This window comes from Ciconia boyciana, chromosome 8 (assembly GCF_034638445.1).
Source record: "Ciconia boyciana chromosome 8, ASM3463844v1, whole genome shotgun sequence".
NCBI classification, from domain to species: domain Eukaryota; kingdom Metazoa; phylum Chordata; class Aves; order Ciconiiformes; family Ciconiidae; genus Ciconia; species Ciconia boyciana.
Genome location: NC_132941.1, coordinates 9995727 through 10022494, shown reverse-complemented (window position 1 = coordinate 10022494; position 26768 = coordinate 9995727). Strand labels below are relative to the sequence as shown.

Genomic DNA, 26768 nt, shown 5'->3' with positions numbered 1-26768 from the left:
ACACTTCCACACCCAGCTGTTGCCCTGGTGCCCAGAAGTACACTTGAATTAGCACATGAGAGCACGGGTTAATGACAGTCAATCTAAAAGGAGTGCTAGGAGGGATCCTAAAACAGCCCAACCACACGATACTCTGCTTAGCATGGGTACAACACCCGTTCTGTGTGTGCCCTTCTGTTTGGATAATGTTCTTCAAAAGCAACTAAGAGCCCATTAAAACGCTCCGAAAAAGCACCAAACAGCTGCCATAATGAAGGTACGCTACATTTCCAAATGGGGTTCATGCTCTGGGGCATATCCTTTCATCAAAGATTTTCACAAGAGTCTGGGGAAATGCCAAAAGAACGTCACGTTGTTGAAAACCTGATTTTCACAGCAAAACAGCACGAATGGAACATTTTCACTGACCAACCTCTCTCTTTGGGATGAGCACTTAGTGAGCAGAGCCCAACAGAGCAGGTAGGTTTGGTGGCTGTGTCTGACTAAGCACATCCCAGTGCCCTGCTTTGACTGCCGGTCTCCCGTCGGGTCCCAGCAGAGCCCATGTCTGCTCTCCACAGGCAGAGCCCTGACAATGGAGTACGAGCTGTGAAAACACCACCTACCCTGTACCAGGAATGCATGCCCTAGAGCACAGCGTCTTCAGCTCCTGCTGTGGTCCAGTCATCAGCTTTTTGGATTTATTAGCAAGGTAAATCGCGCTCACAAACTATCAAGTCGACAAAGAAATACAGTATAAATACAATGAAGAACCACAGTGAAAGGCAAATGCACTTTACATAAGAAAGTCTGAAAAGGTCACCAGAATGTCTGTGGGAAGGATACAAGTATTTTTTAACTTTGAACAATGAGACCAAAAGGTGCACAAAGAAGCCACTGTGTTACCACCCCAGGGAGTAAATAAAAATTGCCACAGACTAGAATTAATTCTAAATCAATTGCGCTCTAATGAAACCCTCTACAATACAGATACCGATTCATACACCTCAGTGTCATCAGCAGAACAGGGCTGTTAATGAATGTTTTTCTGGAACTTCTTTTAAAAGTTGAGATCTCAAACTACCATTCCTCTCCCGCTCCCCCTGGACAGCCTTTATACAAGACAGATAAAAGGGGAACTTCCCATCCACTACTACACAGCATAGGAGGGACTTCAAAGACAAAGATCAATGCCTAATCTTCTGATTTTTGGCACAAATCTTATCATTCAGGGTCATTTCCTACTTGACGATTCCCAATAGCATCTCTTATTTATTTACAGAAAGACAGGAATTAACAACAGCTCATGACATTTTTATTTTAATGAAATTTAAAAAGGCAGTTATTAGTTATACATACACACAACTGATTCTGTACTTGTTAGTCATAAATATAGAACATTCAGAAGTACAAAATACACTTTATCCACAGCACAATTTCACATCAATATGAAGAGTTTAAACAGATAAGTAACCAAGTGCCTAACAATGACAGAAGCCCATTTTTGGAGTTGTTTTATTTTTCTTTTTTTCCTTTTTTTTTTTTTTTAAAGACCATTAATCTACACAAAGTAATCAATGCCCACAGTCATCAGTTCCATGAAATGGACTCTGCTTTAGAGTAGGAAAAGACTGACCTTTTAAAGACAATTAGATGCCATCACCTTTTCTTTGCTCCATTAATAGAAACAAAACCAAGCCCACATTCTCCTCTTCTCACAGCTAACAACTGTGAAAAATGGGACTCTGGCAAAAATCACCTGAATCCAAACTTGAGCACTGCCAGGAAAAGTGAAAATATCTGAACTAGAAATTAGTCCACTCGATACCTTGCAAACAAAGAGTAACAGCAGTATGACACTGATAAGGCATTAATGACAAAATGGCTGTATTATTCTCGAAAAAAGAGTACACCTATGTATAAAAATATATGTCATAGCAACTGGGTAAATCCAACACTATTTAACACTGTGCCAAAAGTAATTAAGAGTTAAAAAGGCAGTACTGCAAGAAGTATTTACAGTTTCATACTGTACTTCAAAAGAAAAAAAAGGCAACAAAGCTACAAATGGAACTATCTGGTTAAAGCATCACCGTAGGTACTGCCAGTAGCACTTGTAACAAGTATCGTGATGGAGTCCCTCTTGTTGAACAGGATTGCTTCTCTGAATAAATGAATGTAAATATTTTAGTATCTAAAATCTTCTCAGTCTACATGCCCGCTCATTGAAATAACTCATCTAGATCATTAGTATTTGCAGTTTCTTGCTCCATCAGTTTAAAACCCAAAAGATTCAGTTTCAAGAAAAACTGTGTTTGCAACAGAGTTTGATCAGAAATCACAGCTTTATTTCCAGCTTAAAAAAACACAAAAGAAACGAGAAATCCACCACCTGTAAAATTCTGGAAACAGGCAGCCAAAGTGCCAGCAAAGCTACACCAACGGCACGTAATAAAAACGTTAGCATTCCAAATGCACTTTATAACTTCAGCTATAGGATAAGTAAGTTGCTTTAGTAACCAAACACGTGACAAAAATATACAGCACAGCCAACGCTACACAGCTTTTTGGCCACAAGACCTGGGATGAGGCTGTTTCAGAGGAGCAAGCCACTGACACGACGGCAGCACAAGGCGAGGGCAGCGCAGGATGCCCAGCAGCAGTAGCAAATGCTGAACTTGCTCGTTTGCTCCGTCAGAAGCACAAAGTTGCCAAACTTTAAGCTCATTAAGCGCTCCCTCCTCGCTGGCTCGGGAATGCCAACCCAACGCCTCCCACTTGGGCATGGGAAAGCGCTGCAGAGATGGGAAGGCCGGGAATGGGAGGGGAGGTAAGGAAGGGTGGAAACACCAAGAAGAAAGCACTGGCTGGGGATGGCAGAACAGAAACGAGGGACAATAATGGCTCACAGGGGAAACCCAAACCTGGCACTCTCCGGACTGCCCCTTAACAGAGTAGCCGTCCCCTTTCCCAACCAGAAAGGCAGGAGTGGTCTACAAGGTGAGAAGCAGTCCATGCTCTCATGCCTCAGGCATATTGGCTTCAAAAAAACCAATACTGTATTTAAAAAACAACAGAAAAGAGAGGTGTGCTTGAAATTCTGCTAACAGTGCACTTTGAACTGCACAACCAAATTCTGTACACAAGAAGCCTTCTACAGTAGTATAAAAATCATGACACACTGAGGAAGTTATCATTGCTGATGTTAGGAGAAAGAAAATTACTTTTAAAAACTTATTTTTAGATTTAATTCATCAACAAAAGTAAATTATAAATATACTTCAAGCAGTTTGTTGGGTAAAATAGAAGAGAAACAGCATTTTTTCAATTAATTTTTCACTTTACGGAGAAATGTTTTTTAAAAATTTTAAAGAACTGACGTTTATCATGTCAAGCATCTTCTGTGCAGAGATATAAATGCTCACCTACTGTGCTCTCCCTCCTGATTAGCCCCTTTTAAAAGCACACCCTGCTGTACAGACACTGACCACCTCACTCCAGCCAGCCCAGCATCTAGGCACCTTTTACAGACACCAATGAAGTTCATTCTGGGACAGCAGAGCTTTGCCTATCTAATTCAGTGAGCAGTCATTCGTCCAAGCAGCGTGAGCAGAAAGGGAGAAGGCTCCAAGAGAATAAACATCTATGTATTTAAAAGAATAGTGCATAAGCGCATGGCTTGCTCACCTAAGAAGGTATTTTCCCGATCTCTGAGAGAGAAGAGATACGAGGTTTTTTTGTTTGTTCTCAGCGTGATTTTGTACAAGTACAGACCAGGAGATCTGAGGCCTCTCCAGTACTGTATCTAGACATATAAAAAAATTTCCTAAAAAAAGAGTCCCTAGCCCCACTTGCACATAGGGTAAGAGATTGGTCCCAGATGTAGCGAGAGAAACAATAGGAAGGACTCTTCCTGGATATTGAACACTACATGCTGTTCTCAGAGAAGGCTGGGAAAGCGAAGTCAGATGGGAACACCACCATATGGTTAACCGTTAAAGCCGTGTCCCTGGGTCATGTTCACTGCAGCCCAGCCGCCTGCACTGCTTGTCAGCAAGAAACCTGTGTGGCCAGAGCAGGCTGCAGGACAGGGGCCTGCCTGCTTTTCAAGATATTATTTTGACAAGATGGACTGCAGTGATGTACACGGTGCCTCCCGGAGGCACCCCAGAATTCAAGAGGAGCTACAAGAAGGCAGACCTTAGTGCTCTGAGGTCTAAGAATTGCTGCGGACATTGAGATCTTCTAGATGGGGGCTATGCCCTGGGGTTGCTGTTTCAAGGTCCATGATGGCCCCTGAATATGCAAAGGCTGAGGGAAGCTGCCCCCTTCCTCCTCTACAAAGGCTGGCTACCACTGTCCAACCTCAAAGGTTACGAACAATGTGCACACGGGAACTCTGGGCTCCTTGTCCTTTGTGAGCGATTCCTTCTCCTCCCATCCCAGAAGAAATGATCTGGATAAAAAGCTGACCTTACCTCTGCCAACCTCTGGAACTCATCATGCGTATGAAACCCTGAATAAAAAACTTTCTACCACATTTCTGATGAAGACATACGGTAGGTGACTCACCCAAGGGGAATGTGATTAATTTACCTCTGGGGAAAAGCATATAGCATTCAGAATAATCAAGAGTCCTCAACATACTTGGTAAGCTGAAAATTCCATATTTAACAGAATAGGGTTAACAGGGTTTAACAGAAGTGATTGCTTGGGAATCCAAGCAAAAATTCAAGTTATCACTGTGTACGCAGTGGACAATAGTCCAATTGATATCTATTACCAACTCACTCTAAAAAAATTATACACTACAAAACCATCTCACTGCTTGCAGCAAATGAGCTTGAATGATTTCCTAGTAACAGGCCACCACCTTGCACTGTTAAAATGTGAGGTTTCACAGTATAAAAAAGTACTTCACAGAAAGGAAATGCAGCTAATATAGAAAATGCAATCTTGATGTGTTTACAGTCATTTTTTACAAGGCAGTATTTTTGGGAAAGCAAGAACAGCAGAAATTAAAGCAGCCAGTGAGAAATGTATAGAGTTATAGGCCTCAATTCAGTGCAAAAACAGACTAATAGCTTATGTAAGTAAATGTTTGTTCTGAATAGAGAACCACCTGAATTAAAAGTAAGAACACCTATGTGAAGTGATGGAGACTCCCATGATATCCAAATCCTCCACATATATTGTCAACCTTTTCAGTACACTCCAGAATGGACCCTTTGTAACAGCAAAAGAAACCAGTACAGGAAATCACTTCATACAGCACAAGATATACATAAAGTACCAAAATGTACACACATTCAAGTTTAAGTTAGAAAAGGCAGAGATGAATCTTCTGGTGAGAGAGGCCTACATTATGTTGCTTAATCTCACATTTAAAGTGACCTAAAAACTACAAGAATCAAAGAAAACAGAATATTGTGTCTGCTTCCAGAAACTTAAGCTTAAAGCAAGGCATCGAAATTGAGTGGTAGGCACTGTAACAAGACATTACCTTACCTTTTCTCTGTTAGTCTTTGTTACTTCGTTATCTATTTAAAAATTACCATTCAAAGGAAATATTAGGTATCATTCACATTCAAATATTTAAGACTCAGAGATTTTTTTTTTAAATCAAGCAAAGTTTTTCATCTCTGAGGTAGATGACAATAAAATAAAATAAAAAAAAAAAACCACGGAGCTGTCAATGAACACTAACAAGTGCTGGAGCTCCTCTGTCGGCACTGATGCACCCCAAGGAGGAGAGAGCAAGCCCTACACCACTATCTGAAACATGAGAAATGTGTCTTCTGGTTTAGTAGCTTCTACAGAATGCAACACAGAAAAAGCAGAGCCAAAATTACACTGAAATGGCCTTGGAGAAGAACTTCCATTTCTGCTTCGCAAGCTACTCAGAAAATGGTGGAAACATGCCCAGGTCAGCAAAATCTTCAATGTTGTAATTGCCAGTACCCTGTGTTGGATCCCCCGGCATTGGCAGCATGTCCTGCACGATAGGGAAAAATCAAAGTGAAGTGTCACTTGCTAGCACGTTACCCAGACACAAACTGTTTCCTGTTCATCTTTTCAGTGTAAAACCAGAAAAGGCCAAAGGTTAGATAAATAAGGTGAAAACCAGACCTGTGCAGGGGGCTGGGCTAAGGTTTATGTGCTACTTATGTTTTGCTGGAGCGTTTCTGAATGGGAGGTGGGACTTTAGCAGGGCAGAAGTTTTGGATTGCTCCTCTGAATAAGGCACATTTGAGCTGTCCCATACTCCTCCCAGGCTGAAACAGCTCCCCTTGGAATGGGTAGCTACATATGGAAAGAAGCCAACTCTCTGGTTTCACTATATGGGAAGTATTCAACATCTCACATGCTCCTGCACCCTCCAGAAAGGAGCTCTTGCTGTACAAGCATGGGTTTGGTGAGGGTCTCACCTCCTCACCAGCACTCTGTAAGTGAACGTATTACTGCTCTTCGTCCTCTGAGGAACACTAAAGACTGGATTATCCACCCCAGCTAACAGGATGCCAAGCAGCCTTCATGCATGTACAAAGGCAGAGGAAATAGCAGGAACTTCTCAGGAGAAATGGGATATCATGGTAATTGCTCCCACGTGTCTTGAGCCAAGTGAGGTCCCCACAGGAGGCTTCAAAAAATACTCAACCTTTCCTCTCAGCCGGAGACCAAAGCCACAGGGAAAAGATATCCCTTGCTGAGAAAACCAGAGTTTACGCTTGCTTTTCCCATCAGTCCTTACAACAATAAGCTCTTACTGCAAAGCCAAGTTTTGCCAGGAATGGCTCATTATCCTTACAATAAAACAAAACCTAAAGAGCAAATAAGAAAGCTCAGAGGATCTGCTCTGTGAAGGAATAACTACTGAGAGCTGCTGTGTACTGAGAAGTTACCCCAAAACAAAAACAGGTTAGAATACATCTGAGGTCTCTGTAGCATCCTTGTCGATGGTGGTGAGAGGTTGTGAACACAACAGGCAGTTTCTCAGCTGCCAGGGTCAGCCTTCATTTTCTGACCAAAACTTGCACTTATTTTACATTTTCCCACATTCCTCCCCAGCCAAGGGGACGTTGTAGTTACCCCCACCTGTTTAAATTTCCATCTCTGAAGGCATTTCTGCTGCTGGGGCCTCTGCAGCAAGGCCTCCTCAGGTACAGACCCGGCAGGGTAGCTCCCCTCTTGAGTCTGCTGCTCTCCTTATGTCCAGCTAACCCAGGGCTGGCTTCATGCACAAACAGTCCAAGCAACTTCTTGAAGGCCTTTGGACTGAGCTCATCCAAGTTTCTCATCACATCCAGCTATTATCCTAATTCCCTCTAAATGCACAGCCACCTCCAAGAGCTCTGCAGGTGAGCCCAGTTCTCCCTTTCTCCCTTGGCCCTCCTTCCCACTAATTTCATAAGACGTTTGCTGGGACACAGCACTTGCCTGAGACACAAGCAAGACACTGCTTGGAGCTCTGGGCCATCGAATCACGCTGCTGTCGGCTCCACTGGAATTACCCTGAATATGCTTTTGGGTTAAAGTATGTGCAAAGCAATTAAACTTTGCTAACAGAGAGAGATGCAACAGATTAATCTTGGCCTGGGCCATGGGGTAAGAGCATGCAGACAGGTAGTTATTCCAGATGCAGTGATGTTAGTTGTTCCTGTGTGAAGCAATGGTTCGTTCACACAGGAATATTCTCAGGCTAACATCTCTTCTGGCAGCGTTCCTGCGAGCAACTGAGCACGGGCCTGGTCTTGCAGGTGAATTTACTTTCTAAAAGATAATGAGGTGCCCCACTTCTAAACTTTGCTTGGGGCTTGAACTGTCTTTTCTGCATTTATCTGCATTGTTTTGTTGCAAACTGTCTTCCTGATCTAATTTAAAAAGAAGTTATACAAGGACAGAGACCTTATTAGTTAACTTATAAAGTCCTACTCCATCTGTAGTGAAGGCCCAAAATTATACTTAATATTACAAAATTAGGTAGTTGAAGAGGATTGTTTACCAGCTATCTGATATCTGACTGGGTTTAACCTTCAAAGGTTATTGGCTACTATCTTCTATGCAATATCAGACTCCTTTCCTGCTTGAACTATCAAAGAGCTTTACATTGATGTCTAATTGGACTTGACTGGGGATTTTAGAGACCAGCACCAGGATAAGACGCACGCTCTATTTGGGACTATTTAATGGCTTCCCTGCAAAACACATCATAAGACCGAAGTATAGGGTGCAAAGAGAAGGGAAACGAACATTTTAAATCAGCAAAGATGGCAGAAAACAAAACCATCTTAGTTGTACCTAATGCCAGCTAACAGCAGTGCAAACCTACAGCAGCACACAGCAAGAGGTAATTGCTCCAAGCCCTGCCGGCTCCCTGGTCATTGAGGACCACGGTTCTTCAACTCAGCAGTGAGAAATTGTCAGAGGGACTTTGGGCTCACTGAACTCTCCTCACCTGGAACACCTCGGTCTGACTGGGCTGTGGGTGCGAATGCTGGTCACCGCTTTGCTGGTTGTGATGTTGGCTCTGCCACTGGGACCAGACTTCAGAAGGTCTCCCCTGGAACTGGCCGCTGCTCTGGCCACCTTCAGCTGGACGGGGGGAGAAAGGGCAGAAGTCAGAAAGCAGCTCCTTCAAAACGCCTGCCTGCTTTTGAGGCTTCATCCATCAATGCCTGTGTCTGCAAATGAGTCTTAGAAAAACAGACCCTGAGTGACACCCAGCCCCTGCAGGGTGGAAGCCGAAGGGAGTTTCAGCCCTGATTGCAGGGTGGGGGCCAACCCGAGAGAAAAGCTCATTGCCGCAGCTGCACAGACATGGCAGGTGAATTGCTCACAGCAAAACACACAGTGACACCATAAGCCAGGCACCAGAAGACAATTTTTAAGCATCCCCCCACCACTTTTTAATCACTAATAAGGAATATTTGCCATTTCACTTAAAAACCAAACTGCATCATCTGAATGCTCTTTCTCTTTAAAAGACTAATTCTTGCAGAGCAGTGGGTGCACAGTTACCTACTCATCTAAGAAGCATGTAAGCAGATGTAAGATTTTGTAAGCAGATGTAAAAACAATAGGATCAACAGACAACAGCCTTGCTGTATTAAATGCAAACATTGCTGTATTAAAGGCAGAGTGTTGTTTGCTGGACTATCTTGTCCTCCAATATTACAGCTGCAAAATGATTTATTTAACATGCAGCTTATAGCAAATTATTATCCTGTTCATATGGTGATGGTTTCTTAAAAGACTGAGGCCATTTAAATTTCACAGATAACGCGAACAGCAAGGTTTTATGGTAAATACACTTAAAATTATGATTTCAGGGATATGAATTTCTTCTAAATAGTCTACCAAAAAAAGCATAATGCCACACACATTAATTTGGTCACCTATTACACATACACTTTTAATGAGTACAGTCACAGGTCACACTTAAGCTGGACTAATTCTATCCTGTATTTCTACAGACTGGCCCCAAATGTATAAAATTTTTTGATAATTTTCCTTCAATTATTTACAATATCTCTTTCTAAGAATTATAATTTTAGAAAGCTTGCCACCAGGCTTATGCTTTTCCTCCAAACATTTTCTCCTCTTTTTTTTTTTTTCTTTTTTTTCTATATAACTACTCCTACTATTTTTGCCTATTTTCCCCTCACTGCAGAGAGCCAAGCTGGGTAGATCTGGTTCTCTCCGATTATCAGCGCCCTCTGCCAAGGGTGCCAAACTTCCTGTGCCCAACTTCCACACACATGCTATGTCAGGTCTCCAATAACCACACTTGATCATGTCAAATCAGTCACTACTCATAGTCATGGCTTCAGAAGATACAGAAAGATGTGCTTAATCCAGTCCTTTTTGGCTACTGGCTAAACCACGCAAAACAGATAAAGTGAACATCTTACAGGAAAGTAAACAGGCTGCAGTGATGTATTTCTATCACATCTGAAGTAGATAATTACAGCTCCTCCCTTACTGACATTACCACAACCAGTAATTCAGCTGACTTGGAAACCCTGCAGCCATTTTATGGGCCAAACCAAAATTCATCTAAGTTACCCTTTAAAAGAAAGATGCGAGGGTTGGTTTTTTTTCTCAGAACAATACATTGAAATTAACTCAGTGAGACAAATGATGCTTCTTTTCAGCAAAACAGTTACTGCCAGACAGAGGTTCAAGACATTTGTCTCTGTGAAGGCTGTGTTATTAATAGTATCCAAACTGATGTAGGTCAGGAAATGTTTCTCATTAGGTGAGAGGGTTCTTGCCAAGTAGCTTAGGCCTGAAATGCAAGGCTGTCTCATAAACAAATGTACAAAGCCTGGTGGAAATGGAAATGGTGGCATGAATAAGCTCTGTGGGAAGAGCTTCGTTTCAATGCACTTTTTCTAGGCAACGCAGCACAGGTCTGCACTCAGTGAGGCTAATCTGCAACAGGTCTGTGCCAATTTTATTCTCACGGGACAAGAGAAAAACGACACACATTAGCACACTGCTACCTATGCTTTTTGGAATTGCACATTATTATCAGCCAGTAACGTTTTTCATGGAGTCCATGTGTGTTTATCACTGATGGATTCATAATATTTTTTACTCTTGAATATTATTCTGCTGGTGGAGTGCAGAAAACTTACCAAGGGGTCACCCAATTGGGTCATGGTCTGAAAGCCACTAAATTAGCATGTAATAGGAAAAGAAAACTCATTTCAAAACATGGCATCTACTCTGATTAGGTTAGTAGCAGTGGGGGTACAAAAATATCCTGTCTCCAGCCAAACTCCAACAAGCCATCTCTGGGCAAGAGGACACCGCCATATAGTCAGGGAACTTGAAAAATGAAAAGAATGTAAATTTGTGCCATTTAAGCGTTCTCCTGAGAAGTAAAAAGAAATTGAACCTGCTGACCACAATTTGGGAGGACGCGTACTAGTGATGTAAGCAACTTCTGAATCTTTCATGACACCATTTACTGGGGAAAAAAACAAGTTCCCTCATACCATAAAATGCCACAATATTCTGAAGTGTGTTGGATGTGGAGGAGATGCAGCATGGAGGGAACAGGTCATCTCTGTCCACTGTGCTCAACAGGAGAAAGCAAAACCCTTTCATCACCTGGGCTTCCCAACTGACCCACCAAAAGAACAGGTTGAAGGGTTGGAGGACTTTTAATGAAGTTAATGCTGGAGAGTTTCATTTTTATGTGCATTTCTGTGTTACGTCATTTAAAACTTACCAAACCCTGCACTTCGGTTTGCTAAGCTAGAGTAGGCATTCCCACTTGGAGAAGAGGTGGCTGGGCTGGAAAGGGGGCTGTATGATGATGGATCGGCTGGGTAGGTGTGACTTGTTCCAATCCCAAAGGGAGATGACTGAGCCTTGCCAGACTGAGATGGAATTTGCTGAGGAATAAAGGGTAAAAGAAGGAATGAGTTTTATTGTTGAGGAACAGCATAGCAGACTCACTTTTTAACAACATAAAGCAAAGACTAAATAAACTCTGCAGATGCAAACAGGCACGTTATTCCTGTCTCAGCCATATCTCATTTCTGCCAAAGCCAACTTGTTGCTGCAGAACGAACACAACGGACTACAAACTAACGCTTACAGCTCTCCTGCTGCTTAACACATGTACACAATATCAGAGCTATTTGGAAAAACATGATTTCCGTCACCTCTATTACACGAATTAATCTCAAACTGAACAGGTATAAAGAATTCACCTTTATTTGCCAGGTGTTTTGATTTTGCAGTGCCACAGTAAAATCACAGTTATCTGAATGTCTTGCAGAATATATGCAGTTCTCAGATTACCAGAGTCTACAGTGCTTGGGATTAAATGGTCAAAGAAGTTTCAAAGCTAATGAGCTGCTTTCTCTCCCTGCCTAAGAAGTACAGGCAGCAGTTATTTTGCCTTGTAAAAGGCTTGGGAGGGAGTGTGAATCGCCAGCCCTAGAAGGAAGGAAGAAACGGTCTAACTTTGCTTTAACTGGGCAGCTGAGTTAATTCAAGGGTATTAAAAACCAACTTGCTGTCATTTTCATCTACATAATGGCTTCGTCATAGGATCTCCAAGACTGTTACACAAATGATTAAACACTGCAGACTGCTTTGAGATATGTACAACATGTACACTGAGATTAAGGGAGGTGAAGTGTCTCATCGAAAGTCATGTGCTACAACAACGTATAATGCTACAGACAGAATCTGCTTTTAAACCATTTCCTGCATTACGAACAAATTCAGCAGTTACAAGAAAAACTCACTGCCTAACCAATTCCACAAATAGAAATTAAAGGTGATTACATCTCTGGATACATTTAATGATGTGCACTGTTATTGGCAATCAATGCACTCGAGTGAAGCTATTCTCCCCTGGAAGACAGGGACAGGGAGCATAATGAAGCCCCATAATCCAAGGGGAAATGGTTAGCAACCTGCTACACCACTTAGACAACCACAGGTCTATGGGGCCGGATGGGATCCACCCAAGGGTACTGGGGGAGCTGGAGGAAGTGCTCACCAAGCCGCTTGCAATCCTTTATCAGGACTGATAAAGGGGAGGTCCCAGTTGCCTGGAAGTTAGCAAATGTGATGCCCATCTACAAGAAGGGCCAGAAGGAGGATCTGGGGAACTACAGGCCTGTCAGCCTGACCTCGGGGCCAGGAAAGGTTATGGAGCAGATCGTCTTGAGTGCCATCACGCGGCACATACAGGACAACCAGGTGATCAGGCCCAGTCAGCATGGGTTTATGAAAGGCAGGTCCTGCTTGACTAACCTGATCTCCTTCTATGACAAGGTGACCCGCTTAGTGGATGAGGGGAAGGCTGTGGATGTTGTCTACCTTAGACTTTAGTAAAGCCTGTGACACCGTTTCCCACAGCATTCTCCTGGAGAAACTGGCTGCTCATGGCTTGGACGGGTGTATTCTTTGCTGGGTAAAAACCTGGCTGGATGGCCAGGCCCAACAAATTGTGGTGAATGGAGTTCAATCCCGTTGGCAGCCGGTCACAAGTGGGCTCAGTACTGGGGCCAGTTCTGTTTAATATCTTTAACAATGATCTGGACGAGGGGATCGATTGCACCCTCAGTAAGTTCACAGATGACACCAAGTTGTGCAGGAGTGTTGATCTGCTTGAGGGGAGGAAGGCTCTGCAGAGGGACCTGGACAGGCTGGATCGATGGGCTGAGGCCAACTATATGAGGTTCAACAAGGCCAAGTGCTGGGTCCTGCATGCAGGACCCCATGCAATGCTACAGGCTTGGGGAAGAGTAGCTGGAAAGCTGCGTGCCAGAAAAGGCCCTGGGGGTGTTGGTCGACAGACGCGTGAATATGAGCCAAAGTGTGCCCAGGTGGCCAAGAAGGCCAATGGCACCCTGGCTTGTATCGGAAATAGCATGGCCAGCAGGACTAGGGAAGTGATTGTCCACCTCTACTCAGCACTGGTAAGGCTGCACCTCGAATACTGTGTTCAGTTTTGGGCCCCTCACTACAAGAGAGACATTGAGGGGCTGGAGCATGTCCAGAGAAGGGCAACGAAGCTGGTGAAGGGTCTGGAGCACAAGGCTGATGAGGAGCGGCTGAGGGACCTGGGGTTGTTTAGCCTGGAGAAAAGGAAGCTCAGGGAAGACCTTATTGCTCTCTACAACTACCTGAAAGGAGGTTGTAGCGAGGTGGCTGTCGGTCTCTTCTCCCAAGTGACAAGCCATAGGACAAGAGGAAATGGCCTCAAGTTGCGCCAGGGGATGTTTAGATTGGGTATTAGGAAAAATTTCTTCACCAAAAGGGTTGTCCAGCATTGAACAGGCTGCCCAGGGAAATGGTTGAGTCACCATCCCTGGAGGTATTTAAAAGACGTGTAGATGTGGTGCTTAGGGACATGGTTTAGTAGTGGACTTGGCAGTGCTAGGTTAACGGACTTGATGATCTTAAAGGTCTTTTCCAACCTAAATGCTTCTATGATTCTATGATTCTTGGACAAATGCAGGGGAGCTGGGGGAGGAAAACAGATCCCAACAGGCATATAACATGATGAAGATGCTATTAAGTCTTCAGCTCAGTTCCAAGCTAAGAAATCGTACATTTCTAAAGGTTTCCACAATGACAGTGAGAGCATGACATGTCACTTCTGCAAGGCTTAACTCCATTTTACTTTATTTACGATAGATGAGTGAATTCCAGTTTCCCTACACTCACATACAAACTGTGTTGACTTGGACAGAATTTGGACAGTAAGAGGGATGAGTCATTCTTTTTAGTCATTTTTAGCATCCTCCATATCATTTTTAAAAAAAAGTTCATGTTAAGACTGGATTTCATTAAACAGGTATGACAGAATAACCATGGCACACTAGGGCTGGGAAGAATCAGTGATTAATGTGGAAACAATTCAGTTACTGAAAAATTATTTAGTGCCCACCCCAACATGCCATTCTAGCCTACCGAACAATGGAAAGTCAAGAGTGATTAAAAGCAGCATTAATGATAGATCAAACATGATTATTTCATATTATTTGTCTTTAACAGAGTTTCAAAACAGTTTTTTTTATTTTTATACAGAACAAGAGGTGATTTATGGGCTAACATAGTCAAGCACAGGGCATCTGATGGAGGGATGTGGTGTTTCTTCCAGCACGCAACACAGTGTGAGCTACACTGGGCAGTGCTAACAGAGGGACAACAGGCTAAGTAGCCTCTGCTCTGAATTCATGCCGGGATTTGTACGTGCCCCATTCTGGTAACTGTGCTACCTGTGGGTAACATTGCTGGGTGGAAGGTCTTGGTTCAAGAAAGATTTAATTCACAGGCTCAATACTAAAGCATAACAGCTGTCCTCTTTTACTTCATTCAGTGCACATATAAAAATAAGTGCAGGACTAAGACCTTCCACTGGGATTTATGTCAGCATAGCGACTGCCACTATTATGAACACTATTACAAACTAAATGCAGTTACACATAGGGCAGCTGTCTCAAATTACTATAACCTGCCAAGGAACAGAAGTGGGGGAACTGATTTCTCTCCAACCACAGATGATAATGACAAAGTACATTTAATCACATTATAAATGGGGTTTACTAATTCTTTTGTAAAAAGCACAGAGATTGCAAATCTTTAATGACCATGAAAATAAAACACCTTTAGTCAATACCTGTCCTGGAAATGGTGGGCGATTTCCTGTCCAGGCAACCTGACTCTGATTTAGCTGGCGAGATATCTGTGTCAGATTCTGGCCTGTCGATGAAGAAGACTGGATGTCGTTCACACCAGGCACATGTACCACAGATGAACTAAAGGAACAGAAACAGTGCCTCATTTGTAGGATATATTCTCGATGTACAAATAGTATTCCAGATATGGAAATTTTGATAATCACATTAAAACTAATTGTTCAATCTGTCTTAATAAAAAAATGACTTAAAACCATCACAAAACTATGAAACATATTGCATTCTAAAATGTGAATTCCAATAGACACATAGGGTAAAATTATTTTGAATTAGACTTCTATATCTCTTTGAAAGGGCTTGCAAGAATAAAATCAGTCTAACACATGGTGCATAAACACTTAGCTCCATACTAGTTTATTATTAATGCATTAAAAAAACCTGCTTGCAGAGAGTATTCAAGCAGGTACTTAATTTTAAATTTGTGCTTAAAGGCAACAGTATTTAAGCATTTGCTTAAATGCCATCCTAAATGAAGATGCACAAAAAGATCATACTTATAAGTACTTCTTTTTTTGTTTCCTGCCTGGGAAATGAAGAAGTGTGTGTTATTTATTAAAAATTTGAGCTTTTAATTTCTTTTTTCACCAACTGATGCTAAAGAAGAGCATGCAGTTATATAACCAGGCAAAAGAATAATCAAGACAGAAACTTAAACTACTGTAATAGCTTTGGAATTAAAAAAATAAAAATAAAAATTTCCAAAGTAACTTGTTTATATGTCAGCTGTTTCCTAATTACGGAATGTCACTACAGAGAAATTTCCCAGAAATTCCCAATTAGAAGGAAAATTTTATGAAGGCTTGCTCCACTTTACCATTTTATTCTCATGGAAGTCTTGAACAACTGAATCCATATAAACACACATTGTGAATGTGCTTTTATATATTTTTATATTAAAAAATATGTATTTATTATTTTACATGTCATATATAAATATATACATGAATATAAATGAAGACACGACATATAAAAACGCTTTTGTGCATCAATTGAAACAGCTTGCTATTTTCTCCAATTCCTTCCCTATTGTCTATTTTCACAATTTTACAGAGAAAGAAGAGAGCAGACTGGGAAAAGGAGTAAACAAGGCTGAGCAGAGAGGAAGCAGGAATCTGAATCCTCTGAGAAGGCTAACAAAATCCCTCCCAGAGTGGCAAGCAAAACATGGCAGGCATTTGAATATGGGAGTTGTTATTCTTTCTTACGCTGCCTAAAAGCAAAGTGTGTGTTTAGAAATTCTTTGTAGAGTTTGTTTTCTATTTTTTTAATTTTATTTTTATTTTTTACTATCACAGAGTCTCCAAAGAGGGAAATGTGGACCAGAAAGTCCATCTAAATCTGGCTGAACTTGGAAGCCCACAACAGCTGGTGGGGAGGGCTGGCCCTACTGCCAATACCTTACCAGCTGGACTGGCAAGACCCATTGTATAAGGGACTTGGACTGTATCTGGAATATGTACTTTGAAACCAGGAGTCTGCAAAATAGTGCCTAAAGGCTGCCCAGGCTCAGTAACCGAACGGACCAGCCTGCAGAGCATTCAAGGAGGAAATGGTGGCAGATGTGTCATTACTTGATGTAACAGAACAGCAGTAGGAAAAAAGCTATAGCTAAACATCAGGAATTAACAAAAGAAATGAAGAAAACACATGCCAAGCCCCAAGATGGCAAGTCAACCATCCAGTAATATACAATACCCAATTAAAAGACATTTTAATTTACTGTCATATGCCCTCTCAAGTTATTCTTGTTTTTAATTTGACAAAACACACGCACGGGGATTTTATTTCTCCCCACTGAGATTATTAACAACTATAACTTTAAGAACACACTGGACTAAATAAAATCATCGTTTGCAGATGTCTTCTAATTCCTGGAACTGACAGCCTCTGAATGGCTGTTCCTTCACTTTCACAACCTTGGTTGGTCTAAAACAGGAGAATGAAACTCCAGTATGACAGTCTCAGAACAGTGATATGAAAGGCACTAAGGTAAATATAATCACTGTTACCACCCTCTCAAAAAGTGACTGGAAATGAAGGCAAACTCTTAAACTTCAGATTAGCCAAATCTGTACTGCCAGCTGGTAGGCAACAACGCGCACTTTGAATAACTCAAAAACACCTCGGAAAATGCCAGACCACCACCTTATGTGTATTTGGAAGCTGCCTTAGAAAACTATTCATGCCCGTGTCCTAGCCCTCACCAGGGACTATGGATGAAGCATCCCTCTGTTCCCTTTAATAAGGTGTCCACATTGATGACCTTCAAGGCAGCCTGCAGAAGTACCGACAGCTGTAATTGCAAAACAAATCTTTGCACCTTCCTAGCTTGGTTGAACGTTCCTCAGACCTCTGAGCCTGCCCCATCACCTCTCAGATTTATTTTCCTTCATGATTTGTTGCTGCTTCTTAGCTTTTTTCCAATTACATAATCACAGCAACAAATATCTATTTACCAGCCACTATTTTTAACAGAGATATCCGCATCATCTCAGCTTGTAAGCCTAGCCTAAGGGCTGAGACATCACATAGGAGTGAAGTGTACACAAAGCAAAGTTCATTCATGTAAAGAAAGCCCTTGCATCTTAGGTCAGTTTTGTTTCCACTAGATCGAAGGGGAACAGTCCCCCACTATCAGACAGAAGCTGATACGTTCAGGATCTGGACTACAGTACCTGAAAGTCTTTCCCGAATGTCCTGGCTGAAATGGGCTTCCCTGTGAGTAAAGCTGCTGGTTTCCTGCTGTGGATGCCGAGGCCATCATTTTTTTATCTGCTACATAAGAAAAATAAATCACAAAGAGAAAAGTTTAGGGAATGAGAAAATGAAGGCAAAATTATTTAATGAGAATTGCAATGTATACACGCAGCAGGGATTTTTCTTTCCTTCTTAAAGCTTTATGAAGAAGCCCTGTGGAACACATTAAGAATGACACAAAAGGGCTATATGACAATTCAGTATGAAACAAGAGGCACAGCTGGTTTGTGTCTACTTCAGACCCTCTTCGCAGGATGCACCTCATTAATGCTATTGTTTGCATGGAACATAACACTGGTACGTGCCCTCCGGCCATGCAGCTCAGACCTTCTCTGTGCCCGCTGGAAGCTTGCAGGGGGAAGGAACCATGCAGGCAGGAGGGGGAATGGGAGACAGAGAGCGGCTCTGGCTGAAGCGGGGAGTGATGGGTGCGTGGGTCCCAGCTACAGACTGGAAAAGGGAACAAAAGTTTTCTGGAAGAAAGATGGGAGAGTCTGCCTGGGGGAATGGAGGAATGCCACATGAAACAAGCCTGGGCTGAAGAAGGTCTGATGCATGTGCACCTCTGTGGCTACCTGGGGGTGGCCTCAGGTGAGGGTACGTTTCTGGCACCAAGAGAAGCCCTCTGGGGCTGCCGTTCTTACTGCAGCCTGTTTGCACTGAGGTAGCAGCTGAGGGCCCACACCCCCTGGGTTAAACGCCCCAAGAAACGGTGTCAAAGAGCCCCTCTCCTAAGCAGCTGACAGTCTGCTTCCCTCCAGGACAGCCAGAGGAGTACCCGGCTCTCCCAGGCAGCCTGGTGGGATGCCTGCAGATCTCAGGTGACCACCTGCAAACCTGGGTGATCCTGCAGCACTACCTGCACTTCAGTCTCACAGGTGGCTGGAGGCACTTTGCTTCTGAACGTCTGCAAGACTTGTGCACCTGAGCTGTGGCAAGGCAAAACACTGGTCTCATGGATTTTGCTGTCCTATATGTGGCTTGAGGGAGCCATGAAATAGGATGCAAGCATCCCAGTGGGGTGTAAGACAGACTAGTGTAGTGAATAACACACATGTGGAGATGCTGTTAACTTTTATAGTCTGCTCTTAATGTGGCAACTGGAGATCAATCTCTAATTGAATGAAATGAGATTGGGTGAACAGTGCCATTTGGTCCCTTAATTTAATTTTCTGGCACTGGATTATTCCAAAGCCCAGGGAAACCTCACTACTACTACTTTTCTTAAGATAATTTAAAGGTCTAATCCACCACCCTTTATTCACTTTCCCCATCTTCCCTTGCTACCTGCAAGCACGAAACACCCCACAACTCGCTGATAGCTTTGCAACCATTTGTTGCTATGTACCTCTGACAGGCCGAGAAATCAAGTCTGCCTCCTGATTTTCCCCTTTGCTCTTTTCAGACTCACACTCATTTCACAAGATGCTCCCCTGGACAAAAGGCCCACTAAAGTCCCAAGTAATAGAAGTATTTTTTAGTTTTCCTTAGCTTTTATAGACCTTGTGAGTGTGGCTCACCAAAGGCCTCCAACACACACCAGCTCTTCTCTGTTACCTAAGTTCTTCCATTATGCTCCTAACAAGAATCTAAGCTCGCCTTCCCAAAGAAAAAAGTCACCTCAAATTACCTCACAGGAGCCTCAGAGAAAGAGTACATATGCCACTGATGCAAGCTGTCATTGCTTTTCCTCTGTAATGTAGAAAATTGTAGAAATTCCTCACTGGCTACATGTTGCCCAGCACAGACACTGAGTTTGGGCTGCAAACCTACGCTATCATATGAAAAACCAAGGAGAAATGGGGACAAGGTCTAGAAAAGGTTGCGTATGTAGTAGGAAGAATTGAGAATGGGTTGGGATATCTCTGAGAAGAAGGACAGATGATTTTGCCTTTTTTTGCAGTAATGTCTTTCTTGTATGAGATGTCCCATTTTCTAAGGCCACCCTTTACAGGGATACCAAACTCTCAGGGTTGGAAAAGACTGAGCCAAAATCCTGCGGGTAGTTCAGATATTTGACAACAACTCACCAGCAAAATTGAGAGTACCCTAAATGAACTGGAATTCCTCAAGTGCAGCAGAGTTGCCATGGCAGCTACCAGGGTCTGTGCCGCAGGATGAGGCCAAGACTAAGGAAACGGCTAAACTAAACGCAAGCAGCTAAATTGGCTTTAAAATCTGTTCCCTGAGTTACACTTCAATGCTCTTTAGCCTCTGAATCTGGCCTACATCTCTCCCAGCTGTATTGCCACTCAGGACTTTACGCACTACTTCTCTGCTCTCACCTTTGTTACAGCACTGAAAACCTATTTTGTTTTGGTGTTTTACCTGCATCCTTAGACCTATTTCTCTCTAAACCCCATCACTGTACTGGCCAATGATATGCCCTTCTCCCAGCAGAACGAAGATCTCTGTAAGAACCACATCATCCCGTGCTTCAAGGCACCTGCATGAATCGGTGAAGCCAGGCTTCCTCTCCCCACTTTTGTTTTTTAATTATGTGTGGCCACTGCATGCAATTATGGCAACAATCTGCCTATGTCAAACCTGTATTTTTACAGAACGTAGCAGAGAATGAGATTGGGTATCAACATAATGCAAGTGTCTTGCAGGCAACATGCAGGTTTGTCAATATTGGTTTTGGACAGCGTATCTCATCTCTAACTGTGAACCATCTCTTTTTATCATTCAGAGAAGACCATGATCACAGCTCCCATGAGAAATTCAGACAGGGTGAATGTCCCCAAAAAAAGCATAGCCTGTAAATTGATAAGAATGAAAAGAGAAATGGCATTTCCAAGAACATAACCTCCCAGCTACCTCACAGCTTGCTAGACCCTTAACCCTAACCCCTCCCCACAAACAGTTGAGAGCTGCCTGAAAAAGAGCCAATAAGGCAGCCAAAAAGCAAGATGTTCCTGCTTGGAAAAACATATTTCTGGTGTTTAGGGTTGGAGTCTTGCTACCTTCTAGTGGACCCCTTTTATGGCCTCAGCTGTTGACTTCACTGTTAGAGTAGACAGACAAGGATGAACAGGAATAACAGAGAAGTCCTAGCAACAGGAGGACAGAATATCAAGTCTATCCTGCAGTTACAATGCCTTCTCCATTTGAAAAGGCCAAGCCAGACATAAGAAACCAATGCAGTGAGGTCATCTCCCAACACCCCTGGAGTCAAACCCTGTGGGTCGTTTCCTTCATGCACTGCATGACACTTGCATGTTGATTTATTTGAAACAAATGTAAAAACTTCTCTTTTTCAGTGAGGACAGTTAAGAACAATAAACAATTAACAAGTTCTTCCACGAGCAGTAGAATTAATGAGCCTAGTTTCCTACAGATATATTTCAGATGACCCCTTCAGCTGCCAGTCTTCTCAATGACTTCTGTCTGTTAGGGCAACAGGCAGCATTGGTTGGGGCTAGTTTGAGTCAGCTACGTCTGTCCGACTGACAAGCTGGCTGCTACCTCTTAGAACAGGGCTGGGAAATCCTTCGATGAGGGCACTCAGTAAGGACTCCGTCCTCACAGTAATTTTCATTAAATACAGAAGAACATACTATTTCTGAGACTCCTATCACTCTTACAAGAACTTGCCAACAAGTTCAAAAGTTGTAAGAAAAAGAGCAAGGACTCACCGACAGGTAACATTACTGGAGATGCCTCAACTGACCAGAAAACAAGTATATTATTACACTTCAAGGCAGCATATGCCTCTGAAAGCATCAATGCAAAAGCTGGTGATTTGATAAAAAAATGCAGGTCTATCTTAAGACTACATGGTAACTTTCTTAATCCATGTTTATTTAGAGAGATGAACTCACATCTGCTCTTTAAGAAAGAAAACACATACTTAGAAACGGCAAGTTCTGCTCAGCATGTTTAGTATCTACAAACACTGCTTAAGGTGCCCCCGTGAAATGAAAAGAGAATCAAAAATAGGGTAGCTCTGGTGACACGAAAGCTGTCACTCCCTCCTTGAATTTACTCATCATCTTTAGGGGAAATATCAGCTAAAGGTAAGTTCTAGGAAATGTCCTGAAGACTGACATTGCTTGGAAATTTCTCTGCCATGTTGTAGTTTCTCTTCATTCTCTCAAAGCTGTGCTCCACATCATGTAACCAAGCTTAACATAGTATTAAAAATTAAACATTAGAGATATTCACTTACAAGCAGTTATTCCAGCAAACATCTCAGCAAATCTAGGATCTCTCTCTTGGGAGAAGATAGCATCAGGCTTTTCCACAGACTTTCCACCCTCATGAACATTAGCTGGTATACTTGGAACAGGCACCTGTTGAGATACGCAGAGGAAGGTAATTCCCTCCATCATATTTGATGGAAAGGAATTCAGGGACAGTCACAATGTATTTTTAATTTTGCTGAAATCTGCCATTGCTTTACGTTTTAAAAGATCAGAGGCACAAAAATAAAAACTTGAGAAATTTCACCTGAGATAAGTCATAGGATGACAGCCCATCTCTTTGATGTACTTCAAGTTCTGCTTGCTGCTGCTGAAGTTGTCTGCAAAGGAGACAAAATGACTTTGTTACAAAAACCAATTAAGATACAAAAAGGAACAACCATGGTCTCCTATTTTATACTCTGAGTGAAATGTGTCTCAGATGATTTAGTAAATCCTTTCCTGTGAGATTCATCTGTTTTTAAAGCTTTCTCAGTGAGAAAGCTTGCACCACGGGAATGTAAGAGGGCACATGAAGAGTTTTGCCGTAATAGCACAGAAATGTAGGTGGGTAAGTAATGGAGGATGGAATACAACCTCCTTATAAAGGATTTAAGAATTCACTACTAAGACACCAAGAATGTCTTCCTCATGTTAATGATGAATATACCAGACCCCTTCACTGATCCTACTGAAGTAAACAGGAAACCTCCAGTAACGTTAACGCAGAACTATGCCAGTCAATAAGAAAAAGTGATCAAAGCTCTGTCTGAAGCATGTCAGACCAAATGGAATAACCCGTTGAGCTAGAAAGAAGTGCATATAAATCCTTCTTTGTAATCAAACCTATTTAACATGCTTTGGTTCTACTCTCCTCAGGATCCAAGTACAGATTCTGGTCATTTTTTGAAAGCTTTTAAGACAGTGAATGTCCAGAAATAAATTTTTTGTGCTACTATATAAAATCAAGACATTATGTAAAATCAATCTGTGTTGACAAATGCTACAGAAAACACAAGTTCCCTTTTCATGCTAATCAGAACTGAACAAAAAATATCTGTTGTTTAAATAAGATAAAAGTCACTGGAAGTAATAGCCTTAATCCAATTATATGAATTTAGGAAAAATTAAATGTGCAGCAGCAATAGAAAAATACTTCAAAAGAAACTGCCAGAGCTAATAAACACTAGGGACCATATGCCAGAATGAAGAACTTTAGTGTTGAAAACTGCAGATCCTTGGAATGCACTTGATTTGTGTTTAGTGTCAGGTGCCATCACTTAACTACGATAATTAGCCAATGTCAACAGGTAAAATCATTGGAAGTCATGAGAATTAACTGACAGGTGACCTGTAGGGAAAGCATGCAAGTGGTGGTAAGTCAGGCATATTCACATTCTACATGTGCAAATATTGCCTATTTATAAAAATGTACAGGTCTTTTATATAGTTGTAATATATCTAGCACAGTGATCTTCTGAATCCATTTCTTCACTTGCTTTTTTTAATTCTGAAAGGACACAAATACAAAGCTCCTACTTTAAAAAAAAAAATCAGAGACAGTTATATTAATTGTTGCTATCAGAAATTTTGAAGTTACTGTAACAAAACAACTTCTACACAAAAAGCCACTGTGCAGTACAGTTTATCAGAAATAAAACCCAATACTTTTGAAATGAAAGGCAAAAGTGCTACTGATGCATTAAGACCAGAATTTTACCATTAAAATGTGAACTTATGCTTTCTTGTTTGGACTTATACCGTCCCCACATTGGGTCATTAGGAACCTCACTTGTCTGAGCATAGGTTTGTGTGACTGTTTGCAGACAGACAAACCCAGCTTTGTCCCAGCGCCAAGCTGGGACGCCAGAGCATGAGAGCCACACGATCTTGCCAGCACAACACTGGGTTTGAGCTGTGCCCAGGCTGTAGCTTGATCAAGCAACAGCCCTGAACAGCATGGCCACGGCATCACCTTCACTTCAAACTTGGTGTTGAAAGCAGCTTGCAGCCAACAGGCCAGCCGATACGCAGGCACAACAGCTCAAGATTTCCCTGTAAAAAGGAAAGGCTCCTCCATAGCCCTTGTCTGAAGAAGCATCACTGCCATGGAGAAGGCAGAGACCCTTGCTCTGCACGGGCCAATACCATGAAGGGCACTGAACCAGTCCCTAGGGTGAAGCTGCGAGCTTGCTGGCATTGCAGCATCTCAAGGAAGACTGCCTGTGTAATGACAAAAATACTCAGCAGCTGTGAAATTATCTAAATGTTTTTCACCTTCCATTAACCGTTGCTTTCTGCCACTTTGTCACAATTAGCAAGACTACTTCTGGCCTGAGGATGCGCAGGTAGCATACCATCTCTGTGAGGCTCTTTGCTCAGTTAGCAAAGAAGATATAAACACCCCCAAATCATGCTAAAGCTCAGAGATTAGGATAAGATTGGAGCTGGACTGACAAGAAAGTAAGCTGGATACTTGCAAATGATACTTGACAGTGGTCACAGTTTCTGTATGCTTCTGGCCTCTTTCTGAAGGAAAAAAAATCACCTAACGGACAGGAAATACACACCACGTGGGTTTTCCCCCAGAGAGACACTATAACGTGACAGGCAGTGATAGATGAGATTTTGCAAAATAGCAAGATCATGGATTTTAAACTCTGGAAAATTAGGATACATTTTTGGCCACAGGCTTCAATTTTAGATTTTTATCCAAATTTCTTTTAAATTTTGAACTAGATGGATTCAAATGTCAAGGGACTGAGAGACAAACTTGCAGACAAAGTCAAATAACAAACTAATGGGAATGTGAGGGACCACTCAAGGAAGCTACTGAAGTAACTAACAGATTTTTCCATCCCTTGATGCTTTTCCAGAAGACACTTTGCTCTGACACCAGTTACTAGGCTTCATGGCAAATTGGACAAAAATCTGTGACCTGCAACAAACAGAATATCAGAGTAGATGGCCAAAAGCCTTCTGTGAGCTTTACGGTGTAAGAACATATAATACACAGAATCACTTTTGTGCTATGAGTAACATGCAAAAAAAGTCAGTCCTCCAGGTCATTTGAGAGACAAGGATTTTCCACATTATTTTAACCAACAGAAAATTCCTAAAAATTACCTCTGGAATGCAAAGAAATTCTTTGTTCGCAAGCATAAGATGCATACTTTTCCAACAGAACTATAGGAGGTAATTTAATCATGGCAAATCTATGGGGAAGTTTTTCTAAATACCACCCTGTGGACAATAAACACCCATTAAATCCTGTTGTTAACGTGAAAGCTAATTACACTGTTTCATTTGTTTTTATTACCAACAACTTGGTGCGTGTGTCAATAAACAGCACATTACGTCTCTTCTGTTCCGTATAAAGTATGTTTTCTTGATTCAGCCATATACATACAAATGAGCCAAACAAAACAGCATACTTAGTAGTTATTTGTTTTGTAGGCACTTCTAACTTAGTGCTCCTTCGCCCTTCTCTATCTTTCATCTCTAATACTCGTTAAGCTGCAGTACAATATAAATACCACATTGTGTTAACAGCACTGAACTTTGGGAACAACCTCCCAAATCCATTTCCTATAAAACCCAAATACTTAAGTGTGTCTGAACTCTGTGCAAGCTATGCTGCACTTAATTAAGACTGAAATGTAAAGCCAGGTTAGCATCTTCTGCTGTTGTTTGCTGTTACTGTGTAAGTAGTTCAAATGATGCTTGAAACCTGAAAGAAACTGTGCAGCAGTTCATGGACCAGCCAACCAGGGAGAGCTAAGCGCTGCTGTTGTGGTTGCTTCAGACCTTGCCACCTAACCAGCCCTTTTGACTGAACAGTCAACACATACAGGTCCCTTCAGTCACCTAATAGCTAGATTCTTTTTGTAAAGATGATACAGAACAAGAGCTTATTACCAGTTTGGGCAAAACTCAAACTGCCTTCTGACTTTGAAACCAAAACCCAAACTATTCTTGGCTTCAATTTCAGTTTCACAGCTTCAAGGAGTAAATGAAAGAGAAATTTCCTGGCTCTACAGGATACCCAACATAGCAAGTAAGGCATTGTCTGGGTCAACAGACAATGCCGGTACTGCAGGAACTCCTGGCTCACCCACAGGTTTGGTATGAAACTGGGAAAGCCCTTAGCTTGACCAAGGAATGGTTCAGTGAATCTGAAGGTTTTGATAGTTAATTCAAATTTACTTTAGTAAATGTATTTGGAGGAAAAGGGAAGAATCTGTGAAAGTTCCTTTGACATTGGAGAGGATTTCAACCGAATTAATCTCTCTCTATAAACAGTGAAGTCACCTGTTCCTTTTCCAGCCATCAGAGTAAACAAAAAAGGATCTGATCTTTAAAATTAACAGTCTCTATGGTGGGAGAGAAACAATACTACTGTATCCCTACCAAGCTATTTTTATGTAATACAGGCACACGTGCTTCCTGTATCTGGTTTGGACAAAAAGGGAGTAATAAAAGCCTTGGGGCTGCTGTTGTAAAATCCTCTTTCAGAAACTATCAAAATCTCCCTCCTTTAGCCTACAGTTTCAAAGTCACCCCTGTGAAAGCGTCTGCCTTACACTGGCCTTGGGGGATCACAAGATGGGGG

General features: G+C 42.0%; 1 protein-coding gene across 15 annotated transcripts in view; it reads right to left on the bottom strand.

The window, feature by feature from the left end:
- ARNT2 (aryl hydrocarbon receptor nuclear translocator 2) overlaps positions 1-26768 on the bottom strand; it is a 165007-nt gene that overhangs the window by 54470 nt on the left and 83769 nt on the right. For 7 of the 15 annotated variants that reach the window (XR_012043711.1, XR_012043712.1, XR_012043713.1 and 4 more), the window contains exons 14-19: positions 22425-22497; positions 22144-22267; positions 17891-17990; positions 15137-15275; positions 11219-11384; positions 8435-8571 (exon numbers count right to left, since the gene is read on the bottom strand). Coding sequence is in view for 8 of the 15 variants with exons in the window: in XM_072869357.1 (XP_072725458.1) it covers positions 5876-5974; positions 8435-8571; positions 11219-11384; positions 15137-15275; positions 17891-17990; positions 22144-22267; positions 22425-22497 (838 nt within the window). In the remaining 7 variants the exon portion in view is untranslated. Of the gene's footprint in view, positions 1-1292; positions 5975-8434; positions 8572-11218; positions 11385-14132; positions 14736-15136; positions 15276-17890; positions 17991-22143; positions 22268-22424; positions 22498-26768 lie in introns of those variants that run through there. The other 8 variants (XM_072869357.1, XM_072869360.1, XM_072869359.1 and 5 more) reach the window with 3 other exon arrangements.